Source organism: Hyaena hyaena, unplaced genomic scaffold (assembly GCF_003009895.1).
Source record: "Hyaena hyaena isolate Hyena2069 unplaced genomic scaffold, ASM300989v1 scaffold_594, whole genome shotgun sequence".
NCBI classification, from domain to species: domain Eukaryota; kingdom Metazoa; phylum Chordata; class Mammalia; order Carnivora; family Hyaenidae; genus Hyaena; species Hyaena hyaena.
In genome coordinates, this window is record NW_024081227.1 from 181906 (window position 1) to 206853 (window position 24948).

General features: G+C 40.5%; 1 protein-coding gene across 2 annotated transcripts in view; it reads right to left on the reverse strand.

Annotated features, from left to right (window-relative positions):
* Positions 1-24948, reverse strand: part of DOCK4 (dedicator of cytokinesis 4) — a 422569-nt gene that overhangs the window by 19549 nt on the left and 378072 nt on the right. For both annotated transcript variants that reach the window (XM_039256914.1, XM_039256913.1), the window contains 6 exons: positions 19531-19679; positions 17939-18025; positions 16058-16162; positions 11058-11199; positions 9515-9681; positions 6779-6865 (listed from right to left, as the gene is read on the reverse strand). In XM_039256914.1, coding sequence (XP_039112845.1) covers positions 6779-6865; positions 9515-9681; positions 11058-11199; positions 16058-16162; positions 17939-18025; positions 19531-19679 — 737 coding nt within the window. The remainder of the gene's footprint in view (positions 1-6778; positions 6866-9514; positions 9682-11057; positions 11200-16057; positions 16163-17938; positions 18026-19530; positions 19680-24948) is intronic.

Sequence of the window (24948 nt, forward strand, 5' to 3'; positions counted from 1 at the left end):
ATATATATTGGATTTTGTGACATTCAAGAAGAAAGTAGATTATTCATGTTCTGAATGATCTGTGCTCCCTGTAGGCTCCCATCAATATCTCTACCAGGGGCCATACAGTAAAATAGACAAGTATGTGGAAGACAAATTAGCTGTTCAATTGAAGGTCTGGAAAGCGAAGGTGATTATACTGATTGGTTGAAATGTGATTTGGATAATCAGCAATCATCAATCTTACATTAGCTCTGCAACAATCAATGTAATCCAAAAAGAAAACCTAAGCATCTCATGCCTGTTAAAACTCATTTATCTTTTCTTCCAAAGGGCTAAATATTCAGAGGCCCTGCATATTATTATCACCTTTCTAAATGCTTACTTAATACAAAGCACCACAGGAGATACAAAGATGCACTTACAAATCCTCTGATGTCATGGAGCTTTCAGCCCACTTGGGAAGATGGGACATATGCCCATATGGACCCCATATGCATATATAACAGCACCATAAGGTAGCACAGGATGGTACTCAGTTGGGAGTTATAGAAAATAAGTTAATCATATATGCTGTAAGATCTATGTTTTGAAGGGGAGCCAAATAGAATTATAATGACTTAAAAATTCTAGCTTATATGGGGGACTGAACTGAAAATGATGAAAATGTTCTTCAAATATTTAACACTGCAGCCATTATTGTCACTGACATTCTCTTTGAAGAGAAGGTCTTCCAAGCTCTTAGCTGTAAAGTAATTCAAGCTTACACCAAGCACATTTAAATATTACTTTTTTTTCAGTTAAGGAAACAAAGTGGACTTTTGAAGTTCACTTACATCATCATAAAACAACATTGAAAAGCATGACAATAATTTGACTATGTCAAAATTAATATTATTACATTCATCAAGAGACACTCTGAAGAGAAGGAAGGATAAGTCAGAAAGTAGAAGGTATTTATAACCTAGGAAACCATCAAAGAGCCTATGTCCAGACAATATAAAGGACTCTTATAAACCAATAATAAAAAGGCAAATAACCCAGTAAAAATGGGTAAAAGACTTAAACAGACACTTTATTTACAAAGGAAGAAATCCAAATGTCCAATAAATACATGAAAAGGTGCTGAACCTCATTTATGATCAAAAATGTAAAAAAACAATACCATGATAATACACAACTAACCACTCACCAAAATGGCAAAAGTAAATATGACAATAGCAAATGAGAGTGAGAATGAGAGTACTAGACCCTCTCAATTTCTGTTGTTGGAAGTTCAAATTGTTTCAATCCTTTGGAAAACAGTTTGGCATTAAATACTAAAGATAAAGACATCTTTGTTATAGTCTATGGTCTTGCAATTCTATGCAAGCATGTATATGAGGAAAAAAGTCGATGTGTGTACATGTGTGTACATGTATGTACATGTATGTGAAGAAGCATACAAAAATTTTCATAAAGGTCTCCAAAATCCCTATGTCGATTAATAAACATTGTGGATGTTTACACAATGGAATAGTATGCAGCAGTGAAAACAAACTTCAGTCACATGTAATAACACAGACTAACACTACAAATAATACTGAGTGACAAAGCCAAGTTACAATAGAACGTATACACTATGACACTGTTACATAAAGTTCAAAACCAGGCTAAACTAAATTGACTTGTTTTAGAGAAACATAAACTTAGGTGACCAACCACGCCAGGGAATGGATACCAAATAAGTGAGGATAGTGATGACCTGTAAGGGAAAGTGAGTTGTAACTGGGAAGAAGTACACGGGAACCTTCTAGGGCGTTACTGGCAATTTTGTGTTTCTTTACTGAGTGCCAATAAATGGGTATTTACTGTCTATGACAATAAGCCTTTGTTTTATAACCATAAAAGCTAAATCATAAAGGAAAAGTCTGAGGATTCTGACGGACTAAATGGTAAAAAGTAAGACATCTTAGAAAATGGAACACTGATTGCTAGGAGCTAGGGAGTGGGGAAAAGGGGAAATGTTCAATGGATAGAGTTTTAGTTTTGCAAGATGAAACTGATCTGTTGCATAATAACTCACACATAGTTAACACCATTGTACTGTATGCTTAAAAATGGTTAAGATGAAAAATTATGTGTTTTGGCCAATGGAAAAAAATCATGCTCATCTTTAGAAGTTCAAATGAAATTAATATGAAAAAAATCGAAAAAATAAACAAATTGCAATAAACACAGACAAAAGACAATCAATAACCTGGGGAAATATTTCCATATGTATTCCTGACAAACTGTCGATATTTCTCAAATACTGAAGAAAACCAAAGGCTATAATCAATGCATGCACAAAATAAATAGGGAGGAAATAAATATATGAAAACATAACATCTTCACTTGCATCCAACAAATGCCAAAAAGCCCCCAAACCCCACAACCTAGTATGGTTATTTTTGGTCTATTATTCGGAAAGAGTAAAACAACATAACACCCAGTGTTGGAGAGGATGGTGGGAAAATGGATTTTCTCAAGAACAGTTATCCCCTCCAGACAGGACAGAGGTTGATACATGCCACTGTTGGGCCATGGAGGAAAGGTTACATTGTGGGCTCTTTGATGGATCAATTCACTTCCAGGGAAATTATTCTAAGGAGATGGTCAAAAGAAGTATGTGAAGAATAATGTGTAAAAAACATTAAATGAAAAATCATTTTCCTCCTGCCCCTAGATTCAGATCTTTAAATGCTGTTTCCCACCAAAAAGAAGCAGGAGTCATTGGAGAAATGGAGAACCTAGTCATCCCAGTAGGCAAGGAAGGCAGCCGGAGTAAAGCAGCTGGCCTGTGATCCATTCACTCTCTCTAATGGAGGAATATCCTTGGGGAATGGAAAAGAAGGCAGGTGATCTGGTCTCATCCTCTTGTCAATAGAACCTTCAAGTAAATAGACGAAGACTAACTGCCAGGAGGAGGAGATTGTATCTGTGTCCCCAGCTAAGGACTGCTTCCAGTAATAAAACTGAGAAGCCACGAGACATGATTCCCTACAGAATGTCCCAGAAAAGTTTTATATATCTCTGCAGCATAAACTGGAATTTAATTTCCATTCATAATTTAAATTTCATAATTTAAATGTACCCCGTGTATGAGGAATCCTGTGAATTTCACTTGGAGACCTTGTCTGTTCCAAATTATTATTGATGCGGGAAAGCGGGACCTGGAGGAAAGGCTTGAGGTCTCAGATGTGTCTCCGCTTCATGTGAGCCTCCTGACTGCCTTCAAGTTATCAGTAAAGCTTGATGCTGATTCCAATCCAGTCAGCTCAGTAACAACAACTACAGCTAAGTAACAACTACCCAGATACTGTCAAAAAGACTCAGAAGTCAATTTGAAGAGGCTCCTAATGGGCAAAGTGGAATAACTTGAACATACGAGTAATAATTACAATGAATTTATAAAACCCAGTATGCTTAAATCCGTGAGTTACAAGAGATACTAAAAACAAAGTCAACCAAACAAAAATAACTTCTCTGGTCACTTCTGTAGGGTGTTATCCTTCCTTTGCTATACCTCAGGGTAATCATGGAGTTGATGAGGGAATGTTTCTCATTATAGAAGTGTTCCAAAGAAGCAACAAAAGAAGGATGATGAAGTATTACCATTTTATGACACTCAATAGGCTGCGGCCATGATCATCAGTGGCTTCCAACTTAACAACAAAAAAGAGACAACCAGAAGCATAACACCACCTAGGAAGTACTCTTGCAAAACAAAACAAACAAACAAAAACCAAAAATAACATAACATCTTATCAAGCCTCTAGATCTAACTGCCAATTTACAAAAAATATAGGGGCAAAGAAACATGTTAAATTATCTCACTGGTTTGCAGGCTGCAAATTTTAAGGGGGAAAAAGAGCAACTCAGAGAGGACCTATATATCAAAAGAGACTTTAGGAGACATTTCAGCCAATTGTGATGTATGGCCCTGATTTGGATCTGAATTCAAACAACAAAAGACAACAAACGAAAACTGATCAAATAAACAGACCCTTGGTGAAGTGTGAACGCTGACTGGTTATTTTATTTCAAGGAAGTGCTATTCATTTTTTAAGATGAGATAATGTGTGGTATTGTGGTTATGTTTCTTTGTTAATATAATGAATTATTTACAGATGAAATGATAGGGTGTCTGAGATTTACTTCAAAATAATCCAGTGTAAAGAGGATGGAGTTGATGAGGCAAAATTGGCCTATTTGATAGCTGTTTAAGTAAAATTATGGGTAAATCAGGTTTGTTATATGTTTACTTTTGTATGATACAAACTAAATTTAAAAAGGACACCAGATGCTGTATATAGAAGTGACTGCAAGTGGTTAGGGGAGAAGCATGGGACCACTTAAGATACTACTACAGAAATCAGACACTAGATGGCGCTATGAGTGGGGGTTGGTGAAGAGTGGTTGGATTCCGCATATACTTTGACAATAGAGCCATGTGCTTTTCTGATGGATATAATGTGAGATGTGAAAATAGTCTCATTATCTTTAGTTGGAGCTTAAAAAGTCATCATCCATGTCTTTTGTAGTTTATCATGTTTAAAATGTTTTTAAATGAGCTTACTTGTTAATGGGGAAAAGCACCTGTTTTTTTGTTTGTTCTCAAAACAATAAAAACAATTACCAAGAAAACAGTACTTCAAAGGCATTCCTATCTTTGAAAGAATGGGATAATATACTCTGGGGCTATGATTTAGAGAATAAAGGCCCGCAATTTCATCAGAAACCTTTGGTACCAGTTGTTTCACCATTCAGAAAATTTCGGATATTAGACACATAAGGTACATATAGTATATTAAGTAATCCTCAAGTTGGGTTGGGGAGTTTCCCTTTAACCAATGCCTTAATATTTCTGCAGTAAAACATATGATTATTCATACAACATGGAATAAAGATTGTAAATCACCTTAACATCCGATCAGGTTAGGTTTATATACCAATTGAGTTTTGAAGCTCAACTTATGAAAACATCTTTTGGTTTTCAGAATTTTTCAGATTTTGACACTGTACATAAAGAGTTTCACTTCAAGTTGGTGTATGTGTATTTAGTACCTATTGCCCTGATCTCGAGGACCTTAATACACTGTTAATTAAAGGAGTGAACCAGTAACTTTAATAGAAGGTGAGGATATTCCAGGCAGTGGGAACAAGAGAAAGACAAGGTTGTTATGAGTGGGCTGCGTTCAGAGAACAAAGTAGCCCAATTTAATTTGTTCCATTTGACAGAATATAAGATTATATATTCTAATAAAGTAGGCAGCTGACGTTTGAAAGGTCGTGCTTAGTAATGCTTCCTTAATCATTATCAGCATGGTACTGTGTGTGTGTGTGTGTGTGTGTGTGTGTGTGTGTAATATTTCAAAGGTTACAGCCATTGGTGAGACCTCAGGGAATTTAACGCTCTGGGTAGTAAGTAGCTGAAGAGGCTCTCTGAATCATTAATGCAGGGTAGATGACTAAGGACATTCCTGTGGGTTGGGCCCATGCCATTCAGCAGGAAGCACAAGGCAAAGACTTTCTGACACTGTTGGGCAACCTCTCCTGTCCTGTGGAAGGCACCAAGGTACACCAGTGGGGACCCTGGACTCAGAACCTACAAGAATATGACTGCACTGAGCCACTGTGATGAACTGGGTGCCATTTGTTTAGGAAGCCATATGAATTTCTTAGCACTGTGAAGGGAAAATGCGACTACATCCTTAGCTTAATCAAGCACGATAAGCTGAGTGATTTCAATGCCTAGTGAAATTTCAGGCAGGACAATGCATTCTTGGAAGACCATTTGGGCAGAAGCTGCTTTTATTTATGCACTGACAGGGTGGGCTTGTTACCTAAGAAAGGGGTTAAGTGATGTTTTCACAACTGATGTTTTCTATCAGCTAGAGGACTCTGGCAACCAGAGGGCTGGCCTCTGCCAGGACAGATGTCCCAAGGGAGGGGGAAGGGGAGCTGCCTGGGTGCAGGGCTGCCATCAAGGTGCAGCCAGACTGTAGAGCAGCACAGGCAGCAGAGAGAGGTCTCACCCTAGAGGTAGCTGCTGCCAGCGCCCAGAACCGGGGGCTGCAGCTGGGGTGTGCTTTACAACCTGAGGGGGACCCGCGTCCTGTGGTTTCCAGGTTCTATAACAACACCCAAGGGCCTCTAGCTGGGGTTCACCCAGGACTGCTTGGTGAGACCGACTCACCAGCCTCCCTTCTATTGCCAAAGGTAACAGCATGGCCTTCGGGTGCATCAGACACAGTGCTGGGGCTCTGTACTAGCCTCAGGCTGCCTGTGAGGAAACTGAGCTAAGAGAGATGGATGTAACTGGCTTTCGAGTCAGGAATATCTGGGTTCGAGTCTATCATTTTTCAACATCTTGATGTGAGACCTTGGGCAAAGGCCTTTAACTTATTGTTAAAACCTATAAAAACAGGGATAGGAATACATACCTCATAGTTTTGGTCTGATGACTAAATAAGACAAGGTAGAGAACCTCTCCTGGCTGGCCAGCAGTAGTTCGAATTCCAGCTCTCCTAACTCGAGGGCCTGAGTTGTTTACATGCTGCAGTCAAGTTATTTTTGAGGGATCCCTCTGGCTGGCCAGACTCGGATAACAGTTCCCCTAAAGCCTTGGTCACAGTGGTCAATATCATAAACATTCACTAACTTACTGTGTGCTTCCCAGGACTTGGAGTCAACAACAGAAGCAGTTAATGTATGGCGAGACTCCCAGTGAGCACCTGTGATGGGAAAGTACTTGAGAATAAGCTCTGATCCTTACCACTTCACGCTTTTCCACTTCAAACCAGCGGGAAATTCCAGGTAAACTCTGCACCAAGTATAATGATGTTCTCTCCACCCAGAGACTCTACGGAATACAAAACAAATTAAATCCCCAAGTGTCCCTTCTTCCTAGCTACTGAGCTATGACTAATGTTTGCCATTCAATTTGGTCAGGTTTGCTGATTTCTGTAAGCTTTTCCTTAGTATTCATTCTAGCACGTGGGCAATCCCTTCACACTCAAGAAGCTACCACATAAGGTATCGCTGAAGCTATGTTAATAATTCCATTCTATGTTGTCTGACACTTTTTCCTGTGTGCAATAAATGATCTACTTCAGACAGCAAGCTTAAAATAGAATAAGAGACCATCCCATTATTTCCTTTGCAATTTCTTTCAGATTCCAATTTAAACTCTCTTCACTCCTTCATGTCTTGAGGCTTGTCATTTCTATCTGGAGGGGGTAACAGTATCAGCTAGTCAACACAGGATCAGAATAACAACATCCTAAAGGAGGAAAGGCCCAGGAGGAATCATGGAGCTCCATGTTTCTATTTTCAAGGATGAGGACACTAGGCATCAAGGAGGCAATGTGACCTGCTCAGAGGTACGTTCTGGCTACCTGTAGAGCCAACACAGACCCTCCCCACTAGAACTTCTGACCTCCTCACCGTGTCACACTTCCTCATGCACGTTTGAAATGCCACCACCCAGGAGGATCTGTATTTAAAGAGTGGAGGCTTCCGCTGGTCAGGAAGAGCATTCCCATGACACATGAAGCCATGGCCGCCTTGTTAAGAGCTGCTGTTGAGGACAGATTTCGCTTTCGTCAACCATGTTTCTGTATCCATGCCTCATTTTTCTTATTTAAACAAAGTATATTCTCAAGAGAATGATAAGCTTTACAAAATCCCTGAAATAGTGCCACGTATTCAACAACAACAAAAAACGGGAGAATTTCTTCGTTGTCAGCCACGATCTACTGAAACAAATCCAGCAGAGTCCCTGGGACAGTGGCTGGAAGCCTTCTGGTGGTGAAGGGCTCAGGGCAAAGAGAAAGGCAAGCTGGAGGTGCTGGAGGAAGCAGAAGGAAGCAGGCAGGCACCTCATTCTGTGGGAGGAGAACAGCACTTCTCAGAGGAGGTGACACGTGAGCGGAATGCTGAAGAGTGAGTAGGAGTTTGCCAGGCGGAGGAAGGTGGGGGGAGCACCGCAGGCAGCAGGAAGCAGCCTTGCGAAAGGGCACGGCAGGAGATGGAGAAGAGAAGTTCAATGTCGCAGGAGCTGAGAGGGAGGGTGGGTGAGTGGGCTATGGTGTAGATGAGGCTCTGGAGGGGCAGTTTGTAGCCAGATGCCGAGGGCTGTCGGCACAGGAAGAAGGAGCCAGATTTATCATCATTTTCTAGGAGGGCTGCTATAACACTGATAAATACTTAAAGTAATAGCCATGAGGAAATGTGGTGTAGCAGAAAATGCAAGGGAGAAGGTGCTGGAAGGTGTGGGCTGCAGTGTGGGGTGTATGGGTAATTAGAATGTGACTCTGAGCAAGTCAACTGCCTGACTGCACTGGATCTCTGACTTTCTCTTCAGTGTGAACGACTGCAGTGAAAACTACAGCATTACACTAATGATCTCTAATAGGTTTGGGGAGACACAAAGAAAACTTTAAGTATCCAAAAGGACTAGAAAATGCTCATGGATCTTTTCGGGAACACCCCACTACTGTCTTCCCATAGCTTCTTTGCCTGGATATTTCACCCATCAGACCTCTGCACAGAAGGCGGCTCTGTGTCGAGGCCCATCACAACACCACAAAGTGGCCATGCCTAATTCCTGGAGCTACTGCTGGGCACACTGGGAACTGGCACCTAGGTGGAGGCCACAAGGGGAGTTAAGATCAGACAATCATTACTAACAGTGTTAGGAGAATGTTTCCCAGCTTAAGGAGAGACTGTGTGATGAAAGAAGCTAAGCCAAATAACCCACAATAATAGGCTTGATTTGCATTCTGTGTATGAGGGGAAAAGTGACTAATGGGGACTCTATCTGGTCTTGCCTTGTCACTGTTGAGGAAAGGAGATTATAATGTGTCTGTGGGACCAACTTGCCCCTTTCCCCCAGCGGAGCTCAGAGGCAGCCAGAGGGAGCTCCAGAAGGCAAGGCATATTGAAACTATTCACAATGGAGCGGCACATGCGAGGAGCCTGTGGTTTGCTTTTCCCCTGTGTCTTCTCAGAAGTCCTAATGACACACCATTCTAACAAGAAAAAGCAGAAGATCACAGAGAAATTTTCTACTGCTCCCTGTCTCAGAATCTTCTTTCCCCCCATTGATTAAGCATTCTTTACTCACTGTGGTCTCCGGTATCTGAGAACAAATATCCTGAGGTCCCCACAGTGGGTTCTATATGAATGAATGAGAGGGCTGAGCTCAGTCATGACATCTCAGAGGCCGGTCTGAGGACCACCAGCACTGTCACAAAAAAGCTGCTTCCAGGGCTTCTTCTCAGACCTACTGAGGATTCCTGCTGGCTACCAGGATTCCTGTTGGCTACCAGGATTCCTGATTCATAGTTCTGATCCACTCTGATACACAGGAGAATTTGAGATCGATAAGACAAAGTGATTTCTCATCCTTCCTGGTTCTTTCACTTGACTCTATTCTGAGTAAATATTTATCGAGGGGCTTGTCCCAAGATGCTCACAGAAAACCACATGTAAGAGAACTGCACGATACCTTGAATTCATTCTCTTTATCTTTAGTGCCCTTGTGAAATGGTCTGTCATAGCGGAATTTCCAGATATGATTCACTTTATAGAAACTTTTGATGTTGTCTGGAACGCCCTCCCTCTGCAGCACCTCCTGGCTCTCCGGAATGGGAGTCACAGCATATATCTGTAAATCTGGGATTAAAAAGTCAAGGAGGAAACCCGACTTGGCAAACTCCACGGAAATCTGGCTCAAGCTGAACTGTGGCAGAGAGAAGAAGATGGGTAACAATCTGGTGTTTCCACTGGGCCGAAGTCATTTTAAAATTGCTAAGAAGGAGTCAAGATTCAGTTGACAACAAATCATTTCTCCAACTACAGGCCTTGAACTAGTTTTAGATAGGTGATTCTGACAAAGTATCCGTTTAAAATGCCAGGAACTTGTGAATTTATTTATCACTGATTTATTTTCTTCTTTCTTTTTTTTTTTTTTTTTGGTGTGGGTGAATGGGAATGGCTTAGATCTTAGGTACTCAGAATTGTATTAACTGTAATCCTTGTTTAAGAGACACTCTTATCATTTGTCTCCACATGTCCCCTCTTAATTTATTTGTATAATAACATATAAATACCTATGCAACCATGACCAAAGACAGTAACAGGCTGTGGCAGTGATTTATATTTACATGTGTGGTGCTCTGTGTCTCCAGCCTTCCCACACTTAAGCTATCACTCTCCCAAATTTTCTACTAATAAGCAGAGTATCGTTGCTATAGTTAATATTTAAAAAATTACATTAGAGGGGTATCATATTTACTGGTACATTTACCTTCTTCTCTTTTCATCCTAAGAAGGACAGCAAAATCTTTTCCCTTATGGAATTTCTTGCTTCTGTGGCATTTTACTTTCTACCTGAAATGGCATCCATAGTTATTAGTGGGAGTTTCTTGTTTTCTTTATGACTGTAAGTTTCGGGAAGAGACAGAAGCCATCACACAGGAGTGCTGGGATGAGTTCCCTTTGTCTCTGATGCTTGTGTAATTTCAACTAAATTCTTTGTATTTAGACAATGGGAGTGTCAATTACATAGCAATCACTAAAGGCTGTCTAGGATGTCATGGCTAAGAGTTCCCCCAAAGACAGAAGGTACCTCCTTCTCTTCCCTTCCTTCCAGGACAAAAGTATCATGGGAAAAGAGGGTGAGTGATATGTGCCAGTAAATACAACATTATCATTTCCGCGAACTGAAGCAGTTTCCACAGGATATAGTGGAGGAAAATTACTCTAAGGGAAATCACTAAAAGGAGCTTTTAAAGCAGGCTTGAGATACAGAAAAGTTTTAATTGAAAGGAAAAAATTCTCTACCAGAATCCTTAAGGGATTTCCTTTCAACTGACATTGTGATAATAACTAGAGCAATTCTGTTCAGAAGGAGCTAAGCTAACATCCAGATGATAAGCAGGAGGGAGAGTGAGAACACGGCTATGGCAAAGGGGGCCAGAGGCTGAAGAGCCGAGCACGAAAGTGCGGCTCTAACTGCACTCACTGCAGCCCCTCCCAGGTGTGGATACACTGAGCTTCCGCCTGGAAGATGGTCTCGTCAGGCTGGTTGGCGTGCTGCATGGCGATGGCGTGGGGGAACTCATTGAGCATTCTCTGCTGAAAGGCCTCTAGCCTTTCGTAGTCATGTCCTCGACACACAAACTCCTTATTCTGCAGATGAAATAAAAAAAAAGAAATTAGAGCTATATAATTGAATGCATTAATTACGGAGAGAAGCCAAAAAATAGGGCACTGGCACTAAGTGAGCATATGCCCCCCCATCCATAGACATCCCCAACAAGACTCCAAAACACTGACACAGTCTGAAAAATTTGTCCAAATATGAAAACTGCAGGGCAAGGATCACGAGCTTCACTTCCTACTGCTTTTGATAAGACTTGGGAGCATGTGCTGCTCTCTCCAGTTTGTGTGCATGAGATGCAAAGAAGCGTTTGATTCTCAGAGCATCGAAGTATAAAACAAAGCAATCATTTCTCTGTAAATGCTAATGATCACATGTGTTAGAGATACGAGTTTGGTGGGTAAATTCAATTTGGAGGAAAAGAAAATAAATGCAATCTCCAAAAATGCATGTTATTGTATTTTTTAATAAAAGTCATAGTGTGGCTTTTTAATAAAAGTGTGAGATCAACACTGGATCCTCAACACTGGATTCTGGCATGGAAAAAAGGAAGACTACGCCTGTGTGTATTCCTGCTCTCAGCAGGGCTGGAATGGGAAACCTCCCTGCCATGACCAACTGGGCTTGGCTTCCTGTAGCCAAGAGTCTTGTTAACTGGCCCAAGCTCAGATTTAGGATTTTTAGGGCCTTGCTAAATGTTGGACATATTTTTTTCTGTTTTGTTTTGTTGTTGTTGTTTATTTGTTTTGCTTTATATGTAACTATTCTGTGGGCTGGGACTGTCTCCCATTCAGGTAAAAAAAAAAATGGTGAAGGTTATCCTTGAGGTAGGCTAGAGAGCTGGAAAGATGGGCAGATTTCTGGAAAGTACCTTCATGGTTAGATATGAGCAAACTCTTCCTGACAGTTAAATGACAATGAAGTTACAACTGTTGAAAACAGTCACTGACCAGGCACTCTGGATATATCTTATTTAACCCCAACAAACGTGGGGGGAGGTGGTCATTTCCACATCCTGTCCCATTTTATAATTGAGAATCAAAGATCAAGATCTTTATGTACTTTGGTCGCGTGCACTAGATTCAAACTCAGGTGTGAGACCAAGGCCTGAGCTCTGTCTCCAGTGAACATGGGGGTACATGCAGAAAAAACTCCTAACTTCTACCGGGACCACGAAAGGTTGAAGGTAATATGCCCTGAAGTTCTTTAAGAGAAAGAAGGCATGGTTCATGGTCTCAGGGAGCTAAGGCCCAAGGTTCTCAAAGATTCTCAGCTTGATGAGATTCCTATAATTACACAAAATCCCCTAAGGAAAAACTCTGAGTCACCTGGAGGAAGTTAGAAACCAGGGGGCAGGGGGCTCAGGGTTATAGCCGAGAAATGGCAGGTGGAGGCAAACAGAGGACAGAGCAGGGCGTAGGTCTGAAAACCTGCCACAATTCCTCACAGACCGCCAAATAAATTGCGATCCTCTGGTAGATTGAAATACAGGCTAAGACAGACTACCTACAAATCTCCACCCCCCAAAATCCCAGATTTAAAACTTTCTAGATAAAAGACAGCATACTTTGTGATGCTATGTATTTTTTAAAATTCTACTCAAAAGATAATAAAATTTCTTGATAAAACTATATATATGTATATAAATATATTCCTGCATATGACAGAAGTCCCAAAACAAGTATTTGACTGTTCCAATAACTGCAACATTTTAAAGCAATGCTTATATCTTACAGCAGGTTGTAAAACCAGAGGTTATTCTAAACATATAATAATTTAATGGTGTTAAAAAGTCACTCTGAAATAAAAATAAACTTGGCATCTGATATTTGAGTTGTCAAGTAATAAAAAAGAATTAAACATTTCCCCAATCAATACTTTTTTCATCATAGCTTTGAGATATAATTCACATAACATAAAATACACCCTTTTGAAGGTTTTTAGTATATTCATAGAGCAACCATCACCACTGTTGAATTTGAGAACATTTTCATTACCTTAAAAAGAAACTCGTGCCCATTAGCAGCCAATCCCTGTTTCCTCTGGCCCCCACCTCCCTGCCCCTGGCAACCACTAATCTACTTTCTGTTTCTATGGATTTGCCTGTTCTAGACATTTCATATAAATGGAATCATATAACATGTAGTATTACATACATACACTTACATATATGTCTTAACTTATTTCAACTTGAAAAATTATCTTGAAATTGATCATGAAGAGGAAATTTTTATTTATTTATTTAAACAAATTTTTAATGTTTATTTATTTTTGAGAGAGAGAGCGAGAGAGCGAGAGAGACAGACCATGAGTAAGGGAGGGGAAGAGAGGGAGGGAGACAGAATCTGAAGTAGGCTCCAGGCTCCATGCTGTCAGCACAGAGCCCTACATGGGGCTCAAACCAATGAACCGTGAGATCATGACCTGAGCTGAAGTTGGATGCTTAACCTACTGAGCCACCCAGGCACCCCATGAGGAAGAAATTTTTAATGTTGAAATTTGTGTATTTTTAAATTGAAGGACAGACTGAAATCTGATTTCCTAAAAAGAGGTCCAGCCCCATGATTCTGAAGGGTGTGGTGCCCTTTAGAAACCAATAGAGGGTGACCCTTCTCTTTATTTTGAAGAAAATGTCATCTATATCTAGAAAAGCTGTTGTTTTTGTTTGTTTTGTTGTTTAAAATATTTTTTTAAATGCTTATTTATTTTTGAGAGAGAGAGACAGAGTACAAGTGGGCAAGTAGTAGAGAGACAGGGAGATGCAGAATCTGAAGCAGGCTCCAGGCTCTGAGCTGTCAGGACAGAGCCCGATGTGGCGCTTGAACTCATGACCTGTGAGATCATGATCTGCACTGATGTCAGACACGCAACTGACAGAGCTACCCAGGTGCTCCAAGAAAAGCTGTTTTGAAAAGACTAATAACATAGGTTGATTTATTCTAATTAACTTCCTAACAAAATTTATTTTATTAACCAAATCAGTATTCTAATTTGCTAAATTCCTTTTAAAACTGTGGCTCCCAAACTACTTCTATTTTTTTTTTTAAAACTACACTTCCAATGATCACAGTTTCATTTACTAGATAAATATTGAGCGTACTTTACAGTGTACTTTCTACCTGAACTCAGAATTTGATCAGGGCCACAATATGACTTTTGTGGGTCTCTTCCTCTATAAAAAATACCAAAAGTCATACTGAGAGACTGATTTGGTATGAAGACAAATATATACCTAATAATCTAATGTATGATATATAATTTAATATATAACATTTTCTTCAACCAAAGAAGTTCATTTTTTCCTTCTGATCTTTAAAAGAAATTAAAACACTTTTGTAGGCCATCTAAAATATATGTAAACATTGTACACACTGTATATAATGGATTGATTAGCCCTGGGTATGATGTGGAAGAAAATATAATCTTTTACTTCACTTGATTTTGAGCTGAGAGAGGAAGGGGGTCTGTTGCACCAGAGTCACATCTGGACCCTCCTGGGGGTTCTCCAGCCCCTGCACCCTCACAACCCAAGAATGGCCCGCTTTCCACTCACCACCTGGATCCGGGCCACGTACACTTGGCCGGGGGGGCGGGGGGCTGATCATGGTCCCACACCTAGTATGTCCACTTATAAAACTTAGTCTTTCAAAGTCAACAAGAATTCTAACCCTGTCTCTGTATTTGATCCAGAATCAAGCTTTCCTCTGCCCTTAAGTCCACCTGCAGCATCCACCTCTGGGCCATGTACACCATCACGTAGGCTCCCTTTGAACCCAACAAGGAGGTTTTACTGAGTCTTCGTGGCACCAAAATATACGGGCATTTCAATCAACCTGTCATTTCGGTCTTTGTTCCATGTAATACTAAAATGAATTTTTGCCTATGGTGTTTGGATATTTTGGAATCTATACCTATATCTATATTTGGTGTCTATGTATATATATAAACTTTATATGTAAAAATATATGAATAAACAAATACATACAAAACTTTCATTGTAAGAGGTGGATATGTTAATGATTATTAGGCAAATATTGAAGTCCAATCTTTCTCCTCTCCATTCTCCTTTAAGTACCCCCATCCTACATACATTCATATATGCTGGTAGTTAAAGCAAGATTCAGGGCAACACAAATACCAAACTATTTGTGTGTGGAGATTTAACATTTGTAATGAATTCACTCAATTTACAAGTGATTCCAGATACTTCTCGGTTGCTTGGGGAGGAACTTTTCCTCTCCCAACCAATGTTTTTATGTAGGTGAGTGTATGTTACACACTCAAGTGTTAAACAACTTGGCACAATGTGAAACGTGGTAAGAATAGAGTCAAATATTTTATGATCCACTAGGTACCTTAGAATGTCTGGAAGATTTTCCTTGGTGGAAAGAGTTTATACTAGCAATAAATGGGATCTCTTGGTTGAGTGACATTTACGTTTTCACAAAAGCAGTGACTGGGCTCTTGCCATGATTCTGGAGGGAGTTTCTAGAGGACACAGAGCTGCAGGGTTGAAGGCCATCTGCAGTGCCTGCCGTTTTTCTCAAGCGCAAACCACATGGAAATCACAGACTCAACAGAGCAGTAAATGTCAGTCACACAGGGGAGCAACTATAATTACTAAAGGCTGTTCATAAAATATAGTCACCTTAGAAATTTAGGATGAGAAATCAAATAAATGTTTGATAACTTGGAGAATTATTCAAAACAAGGATTTCTGGATTTAGTACAGTGTCTGTAAACTAAAAAGTTAAATGAAAATCTCACAATATTATTGTCCTAAAAGGAAAAAATTGTCTTAATGACAATTAAGTGACATCTTAGTTTTCTTGACTGGGATATCTATATTGGAAGTATAAAAGCAAATTAAGTAGTATATTAACTTACTCTTAAGAAAAATGGAAATTTCTTCCCATAAAACCCAACTCTGAAGAACTCTGGTTCAAGACGTTGCTGGTCCATGATTTTGTCGTACAAAGAGGCTTCCATCATCTAGGAAAGCAAAGGAGAAGCTCTAATAATTTTATCTCATCTTTCAGCTCCACTTGTTTACTGAAGAGGATATTCCTTCTACATAATGAAGAACTTCACTGTAGTTTGCAGAAAAGAAGATTTCACTCCCTTTCTATGCTTTAAGGCAGGGATCAGCAAACTTATGTTGTAAATGGACAGAGAATAAGTATTCTAGGCTTTGCAGGCCATATTGTCCTGTCGCAACACTTCAGTTGTGCAAGGTCCACGGGCTATGGTTTCTGACCTGGTTTTTAAGGATCAAATCTTATTATATGTTCTTACCAGAGAAAATAATTTCTATGTACAGAGTCTATCAAGAAAATATTTTCTTCATAATTAAATAAAAAATGACATGAATTAAAAAGAAAAAGAACTACTACAGGCCAAACCCTTCTGGAGAATTCTTGTGCCAGATGTACTCACCTGTGGATCTGTTTCTCCTTGGTTGTGGTAGTTCAGGACATTTGGAAGGTGCAAGCTTGCACAGGTTGGACAGAGATAAACTAAACCAAAGGGGACCCATAGTGCAAAGTGCTGTCTGGGCTGAAAGCTCTTAAGTGTGTCTCTGACAATGTTGGAACTATGAAGCACATAAAGCTTATAGTTTTCCATTCATGATATTATCATCCCCAGGGGTTATAGAGAAAGACTAATATTGCACTTGAAAACTTCCCCCCTCCCTCTGCCCCCAGTAACAGCACCCCAAAGAGCAGTTGGCATGAAGTGTAATGCTTTGGGTTTATAAAAATCTTAGTGACTATGGTACCCACGGGCTCTCCCGGATAAACATTGTAACCTCGCTTCTGTTACAGGGACAGTATGCCAAGGGAAGCACAGCGACGTTTTTATATAAAACTGCAGTGCCTGCCAGAGCCAGCGTGATGGACTGAAGTTAAAACAAGGTTTTTTCTCTTTGGGTTTCATGTTAGGAGAAACAGCAACGAACTGCTGACCTGGAACACTATACCAGTAGTACAGGGCCGGTTTCTGCAGTTGAATGAGTTACTTGTGGGGGATGGGATTTTACAGGCTGTTAAGGGTTTACAGTATCATCTCTTCAACTGCTACCTCAGAATTAAAAGGGAACATCATAATCTGCTTCCTATTTTAGAGACCCTGAAGAGCTGAGGTGTTGTAAGATGACACAAAACACTCATGACTGAAGAATAAGGACTTAACAGTGCAGGAGGGACCTGTTTGAATTTGAAAAGAGCAGAAGGGACAAAAACGATTCGTTCAGGGACACAGAATATTGAACTCCTTGAGCTCTTGGGTACTAAGACCTTGGTTTCAGTGTAGCGAATAAAACACTGCTGAGGCAAGAGTTGACACCTATACAATTTGGCCCCCAAACGCGTACAAAGGGGTCAGCTAGCCATTTCTACGGTTTTGCTGTGCATATGATGGGACTAAGAACGGTATATCGTTACAGATATCTGTGCACAAGTGAGAAGCTCTTCGAACAGTGGGGAGATTTTCGTCAGTAAACTAAAAGAATTAATCATGGATTTGATTATATATTTCAGATGTGATGTTTTTGCATGGATCAGGGGCTCACTTTTGTGCATTAATCAAAAGCATTTGCTATTTCTCTGTATAAATAGCTGAGTATGCTTCAGAGGAAAGACTTATCTTAAAAAAAGCTTTCTGCAAGACATGTCGAGATGCTCACAAAGTTAATTTCATAGAAGGATACTGGAAAGCTAATGAACAAAGGATGCCATAACCTGGTTAGGATGCATCCAGGTAGCTTACCCTCATCTTGCTCAGGTTTCTGTAGTCATAGTAACTCTCATACTGCTCTGCAATCTTCCGGCACAAAATGATGCCATTCTCCCAACACTGTGGACAAATGCATGATATAAATGCTCGTGATCCCACAACATTTACTGATTGCCACGCAGAGGTCAAGGTGTAACTGCTTTCAGATCATCAAGCCTTACTTCTTAATCTTTATAACCTACCTTTAATAGTGTCACTGCAACTTTAAGCTTGATAACACCATGCACTTAACATGCAAATTATTAAAAATCTTTAGGAAGTAAGAAAACATGATCCACCAGAACAGGCATTAACATATGGCACAGAAACATTTTCTGGTGTCATTTCAGAATCATCATCTTGAAATAACTACAGTTGCACAATGGCCAAGCAGATGAATAAATGGGCCCTCCGTGCTACAGAGGGAATTACTAGTGACCCCTAAGGCCCAATTATCCACAGCTGGCAAGCTGGATGCCTTGCTTGGCTCAATTGCACTTGTAAATTGTGACGCTCTAACCCAGATGGTTAATTGGCAACAGAAAAGCAAAAATTCTTTCGTCTAGCCCAGTGTCAGCAAACTTTTTCTGCAAAAGGCCAGACAGTAAATAATTCAGACATGGTGGGCCATACAGTCTTCTTCACAACTACTCAACTCCACCGTTAAAGCACAAAAGCACCCACAATGGATAAGCCTGTCTGTGTTCTAATAAAGCAGTCATCCCTGGACACTGAAATGTGAATTTTACGTAATTTTCACCTGTCAGATATTCTTATAGTACCTTTCAAACACTTAAAAATGTAAAAGCAATTCTTAGAATGTGGGTAGGACAGAAATAGGCAGTGAGCCATTTGACCCATGGGCCATAGTCTGTAACCGCAAATCTAGCACAAACCCCTCGGAAGGGCCAAGATAAGTAGGCGGAGATTTTATAACAGTTTATCCTACAGATGGAAAACTTCAATGAAGGAGTATACAAAGGCATTTCCTTGTTATTAATGTAACAATTTGGAACACAGATTTAAATCTAAGACACATATCACCAAGTATCCAAATGTTCAAATGAAATAAACAACTGTGGTCAGATTTATAAGTTTTGTTTAAAGGGTACTGCAAGCTCTTGAAGGAGACGGGGTGGAGTGAGGTAATGTGCTAAAGGGCATCATGAGGTCAGTGAGATTTTTCAGGAGCCCATGGCATCTCTAAGTATATGACGGGATGCCATAAAATTCTTTAAACAAAAAAAGTGGGATGGGGCTGAATGCATGCCAATTTGGGAAGGCAGATGAGGGGTGATAACATGTTTTTTTGGAGAATTAAATATATGAGTGTCAAAACCTCCAGATTAGTGTTTCTCAAGGCATAGCCCCAAATTCGTATACAGTGGAATCTCCTCAAGTCCTTATCAAAGTCACAAAACCCCCTGCATCATGCCAGACATACCTAATCAGATTGTCTAGGGGTGGGACCTGGAAATCTTAACACATTGCATTTTAACACACTCCTTCCATTTCTAGAAATGAAAGGCAACATGACAGCAATACAACCACGCTGGGTGGGGCCACAGGTGGGTAGAGCCACTTACTTTGCCTCGGTCAAAGTTCTGGATGATGGCGAGATGCAGGTGTTCCTTGCGCTGCCATTCTGTTTGCATGGGATAGGTCAGGAACTCCCGGAGGGGCCGGTCAGACCATTCCAGCAGCTCATCGTATAATAGGAGAGTGTATGCAGCCTCTGCAAGCCAAGTGGGAAGGCAATGATCAAGACAGGACCCCAAACAACTTCCCTTGGAATGGGGTTGGTTTAGAACAGATTGGAAAAAATATTTTTTGAATTTCATGATAATGAAGAAAATGTTCAGAATACATGCCAAAGAAGGTGATGATTTCCCCCTGGAAGACAGAATTATCAGAGATTTGTATTTCCTCTTTCAGCTCCCTGTATTCATTCCCTCCCCCACTTCTTTCTCTTTCTTGCCTTCTCTTCCATCCCTTTTTTCTACAATGCCTGCATGCTGCTGGCTTAATAAAAATGTTTAATAAAATCTTACTGGAGATGGTTCAAAGAAATAGACATGCCTTTGATTGTTAGGGAAGTTCACTGGCAAATCCCTTGGGGTGAGATTATGGGCATTTTCCAAAGGGCATGCTTAGGAAACAAAAAATGGTAACTGAATTCTTCTTGGTAATAAAAGGCTCTAAAATTTGAAAATGGAGTTCAAGGGTAGGGTCAGGGTGTTGGCAGAATTTAGGAGGGGCAAACAAGAAGAAAAAAAAATCAAGCAACAGAAGAGGGATTAGAAAGGGCAGGAGTGTTAGTAAGAAGTGTGTGTGTGTGTGTGTGGTGTGTGTGTGAGTGCGTGCGTGTATGAAAGACAGGGACAGAGAGAAAGAGAGACAGAGAGGATTGTTGTATGTTATGTGGTATGACCCCCAGCTGGCCCCACAAATCTTCGGTAATGGCTACGAAGTCATTACATGTTTGATAAGGAATTTCTTGGAAAAACAAGGGGTGATACTCTGTATACACATATGGAAACAGTGATCTGTAGGCTTGAGCACAGTTGACAGGCAGCGCACTTGACAGAATACTTGCCACTCTGCAGGTCCCTGCCTGAATCTTATATATGACCGAACAGATGGATTTCTACTGTCCTGATGGACCACAATAATTATTTTTCCCTCTAACACTATAATAGCCAACCCATTTATTAAATTGAATAAAATGGACAAAACCCTGATGTTATTAATCTATATAATTACCACCCCTATATGTTTCTCAAAAGATGTAATAGTAGTTTTTAACACAGTATCCATAGTCATTCTTAGTCGTCATTTATTTGCCCGAAGAGTGACCACACATAAAGCTCTGAAGTAGCACGTTAAGTCTTACTGCTATGATCTGGCCATCTCAGGGTGCAAAATGTAGTTGTAATAAGAAAGGCCTGGGTCCCTATCACTTTTCTTCTTACATGTGGAAGTCCTGTAAGGCATAGACTCTGGCCTTTTTTCCTTTTTACTATCTTTGATGACCTCAGTCTCATGGGTTCAGGGGTGACTGCAGCTTTCCTAATCAACCAAGGATCTCATTCCCCTCTGTTCATTTTGCACACTGTTACCAATATGATTTTTTAAGGGGGTGGATCACATGGCTAGCCTGATACATAGTAGCCAGGGACTGTCAGTAGATAAGAAATGTATGCCTCCTTAAGTCAACAGAGGAGGCTGGCCATGAACTGGTCCCTCCCAGCCTCTCTGCTCACATCTCCCATTGTCCCTCCCTCCACATAGTACAAGTAAGAAGGAACTCGCCACTGTTTCTCCTGAGAAGCCTCCAGCCTCCATGGTTAGAGCCCCCTGACTCCATGGTCAGCTTTTGCTGAATGATGAAACAAGATACATCCTGATCCAGAGGCAGCTGGTACAAGAAAGCTGTCCAAACAGGGAGGGAGGTACCTGCTGTTAATGGGCACTGGCCACATTCTTTCTTGTGGAAGCAGAATGTGACCGGACAGAGAGAGCATCAGCTAAAGAGTGTTGGTAAATTGTCAGATGCAGAAACAGCTGAATCGCCACCATGTAGGTTGCCACGGAAGACTGCTTTTTTATGGGATAAGAATGATAATAATGACTGTAAAGATCTGTGCTGTATCTGAATCGCTTTCTAGTTTTCTCTGAGACCTCCTGAGATGATTTCTTCATCTTTAATCACCCATATATCCTTCTAATAAATGCCAAGCACCTAAGAAAGCCCTTTGCATGTCTTTGTTCCTCTGTCTATACACTTTGCTCCTGTCATGTCAACCATCCGTGGTTCATTTCATTGGCTGCATGGGCTGACACCTGTGGTCCCTCACAGACTGTTAATTCAAGCTCTTCCCCTGCACTGGTGAATAACTCCTATTTTCTCTTAATACACAGCTCAGGAATTATCACTTTTGTCTCTGAAATTTCTTTTGTGTCTCCCCAGTACCTGAGCACTCAAAAAATATCCTTGCAATTAATCATTTCACAGTGAAAGGGATGAGAAGGACTGAGTGAACCAACAGCTGAAGCCTTCAGCTGCCCACAGGAAGTGACTTTTAAAGGGCAATGAAGGTCAAATTCATAGAGATGGAAAGATGAATGGTGGATGCCAGGGACTGGGGGTGTGGGTGGGGGGGGAAATGGAAATTATTTAATGAGTACAAGTGTCAGTGGGTGCAAGTAAAAAAGGTCTGGAGACAGACTTGTGATGGTGGCACAACAATGGGGATATACTTAATGCCAATGGATTGTACACTTCAAAATGGTTAAAATGGTAAATTTTAGGGGCACCTGAGCAGCTCAGTTGGTTGAGCATCAACCTCAGCTCAGGTCATGATCTCGTGGTTTGTTGAGTTCAAGCTCCACATCGAGCTCACTGCTGTCAGTGCAGAGCCCGCTTTGGATCCTCTGTCCACCTCTCTCTCTCTGCCTCTCCCCCACTCACACACACTCTCTCAAATAGAATAAAACATTTAAAAAATATTTTCTAAAAATGGTAAATTTTATTTTTTATTTTTTTTATAGTTTATTGTCAAGTTGGTTTCCATGTAACACCCAGTGCTCATCCCAACAAGTGCCCTCCTCCATGCCCATCACCTCTTTTCCCCTCTTCCCCATTCCCATCAGCCCTCAGTTTGTTCTCAGCATTCAAGAGTCTCTCATGGTTTGCCTCCCTCCCTCTCCTTAACTAGTTTTTTATCCTTCCCCTCGCCCATGGTCCTCTGTTAAGTTTCTCCTGATCCACTTATAAGTGAAAACATTTGGTGTCTGTCTTTCTCTGCCTGAATTATTTCGCTTAGCATAACACCCTAAAGTTCCATCCATGTTGCTACACATGGCCAGATTTCATTCTTTCTCATTGCCATGTAGTATTCCATTGTATAGATAAACCATCTTCTTGGTCCATTCGTCCGTTGATGGACACTTAGGCTCTTTCCATGTTTTGGCTATTGTTGAAAGTGCTGCTATGAACATTGGGGTACATGTGTCCCTATGCATGAGCACTCCTGTATCCCTTGGGTAAATTCCTAGGAGTGATATAACTGGGTCATAGGGGAGCTCTATTGTTAACTTTTTGAGGAAACTCCACACTGTTTGCCAGAGTGGCTGAACCAAAAGATGGTAAATTTGATGTTACATACATTTTATCACAATAAAAAAAAAAATCGAAAGCAGGGGATGGGGTGGGCAATGAAGGGTATTTAGTCCCTAAATTGCTTTCCAAATCACACTTGCCCTGGGGCAGTCCAGGGGATGGGTAGAAAATCAGGTGTGGGTGTGCTGCTGGGAAGCCTGGGAAGAAGAGCAGGTATTGGCAAGCCATCAGGAGACACTGACAAATGACTGAATGGTGACAAGGAAAGATTTGAAAATAAATTACACCTGTTTCAGAATCTGCTTCAGGAAAATGATGATGCCTATCTGGGGTAAATTATGAGTGTAAAGGAAGCTACAGAAAATTTTCATGAAAGAAAACATATATACCTTTGAGGCGTAACCAACACAGGAGACTACTGAGGCTGATTTTCAACAATTAGCAAACTGTAGATGTTTGATAGTAATACGTTGTAGGTTTATTCTTCTGCATCTCTTAGAAGACAATATTATGCACTGAAGAGGGAAGAATGAATCACTTCTAATATTTCCAGTGATCTCTTAAAAAGTATTTATAATTTTGAACAAAAGGCATCACCTCATAATTAAATAGGGGGCCATCCCCTTGACAAGTATACAGGGAGGACAACAATATGCAACAAGAGAAAACATAAGGGAAAAATCGAGATGAATTAGGAATGGAGTATATGGTCACAAAAGGCTGCAGACGGTTAGGCCATTTCAACAGAATCCTCTGAAGATAGAAAAGTTAAGAAACTTTTCCCATTAATTTCACTTTCTTCAAGGATACACAAAAATGAGGACAGAGGAGTGCTGAAGAAAATGTTGCATGGGGAAAGAACTTCTTTCTTATGACTTTGGGGAACATAAAACCTGCAAGTTCAGTGAACAAATTAAAGAAAAACAATTTCCCCATTTTAAAAATAGAATCCGACAGATTTGGACTCTTTGGAGAACCAAAATATGTCTATCATATAGCTGGAAAAGCTTGCCCTCAGCTCTCTCTCTCATTTCTTTTTTAATGGACTTTAAAACAATCCACTAGGTGGTTTTCATAGCTAATAAAAACTAGCTTTATTATTTCTCTCAAAATTTGGCTACTATCTACTCTAAAAATGGTCACTGAAACTCTCAGACAGCATACCTGCAAAATCTTAGTCTATTTAATCAAAACCATCAGCATATCTGTGTGAAGAGAGACTAGGGCTTCCTCAGTGACTCAGGAATTACCAATATTGAGGGAAAAAAATCTCTGCAGGTGTTAAATTTAACTGAGTAAATTTATTGGTGATGCATTCATTTAACACCCACAGTACTGCACACTACATTGAGAAGACCAGGAAGAAGAAAATATCATCTCTGTCCTCAAGGAATTCACCTTTTTTAAAAGTTTCTTTTTTTTAAATATTTATGTATTTTCATTAAGACATAGAGACAGAGTGTGAGCGGGGGAGGGGCAGAGAGAGGGGGAGACACAGAATCTGAAGCAGGTTCCAGGCTCTGAGCTGTCAGCACAGAGCCTGACACGGGGCTCGAACTCATGAACCACGAGATCATGACCTGAGCCAAAGTTGGACACCCAACCAACTGAGCCATCCAGGAGCCCCAAGGAATTCACCTTTTAACTGGAGATAGCTATACCTACTTACCTACCTTCTTATCTATGTACACACATGCACGCACACACTCCTTTATAACTATTAATAAAAATAATGTGATAAGTGCTTTAATGGAAATCTGGAAAAAAAATGCACTGGGAAAAGAGTTGGAATCATCAACTTGGCCCATGGAAGAGGGGTGGTGGAGTATGCAGTGGCTGAGGAAAAGAAAAGGCAAAGAATTCCATGGAAAGATGGTAAAGG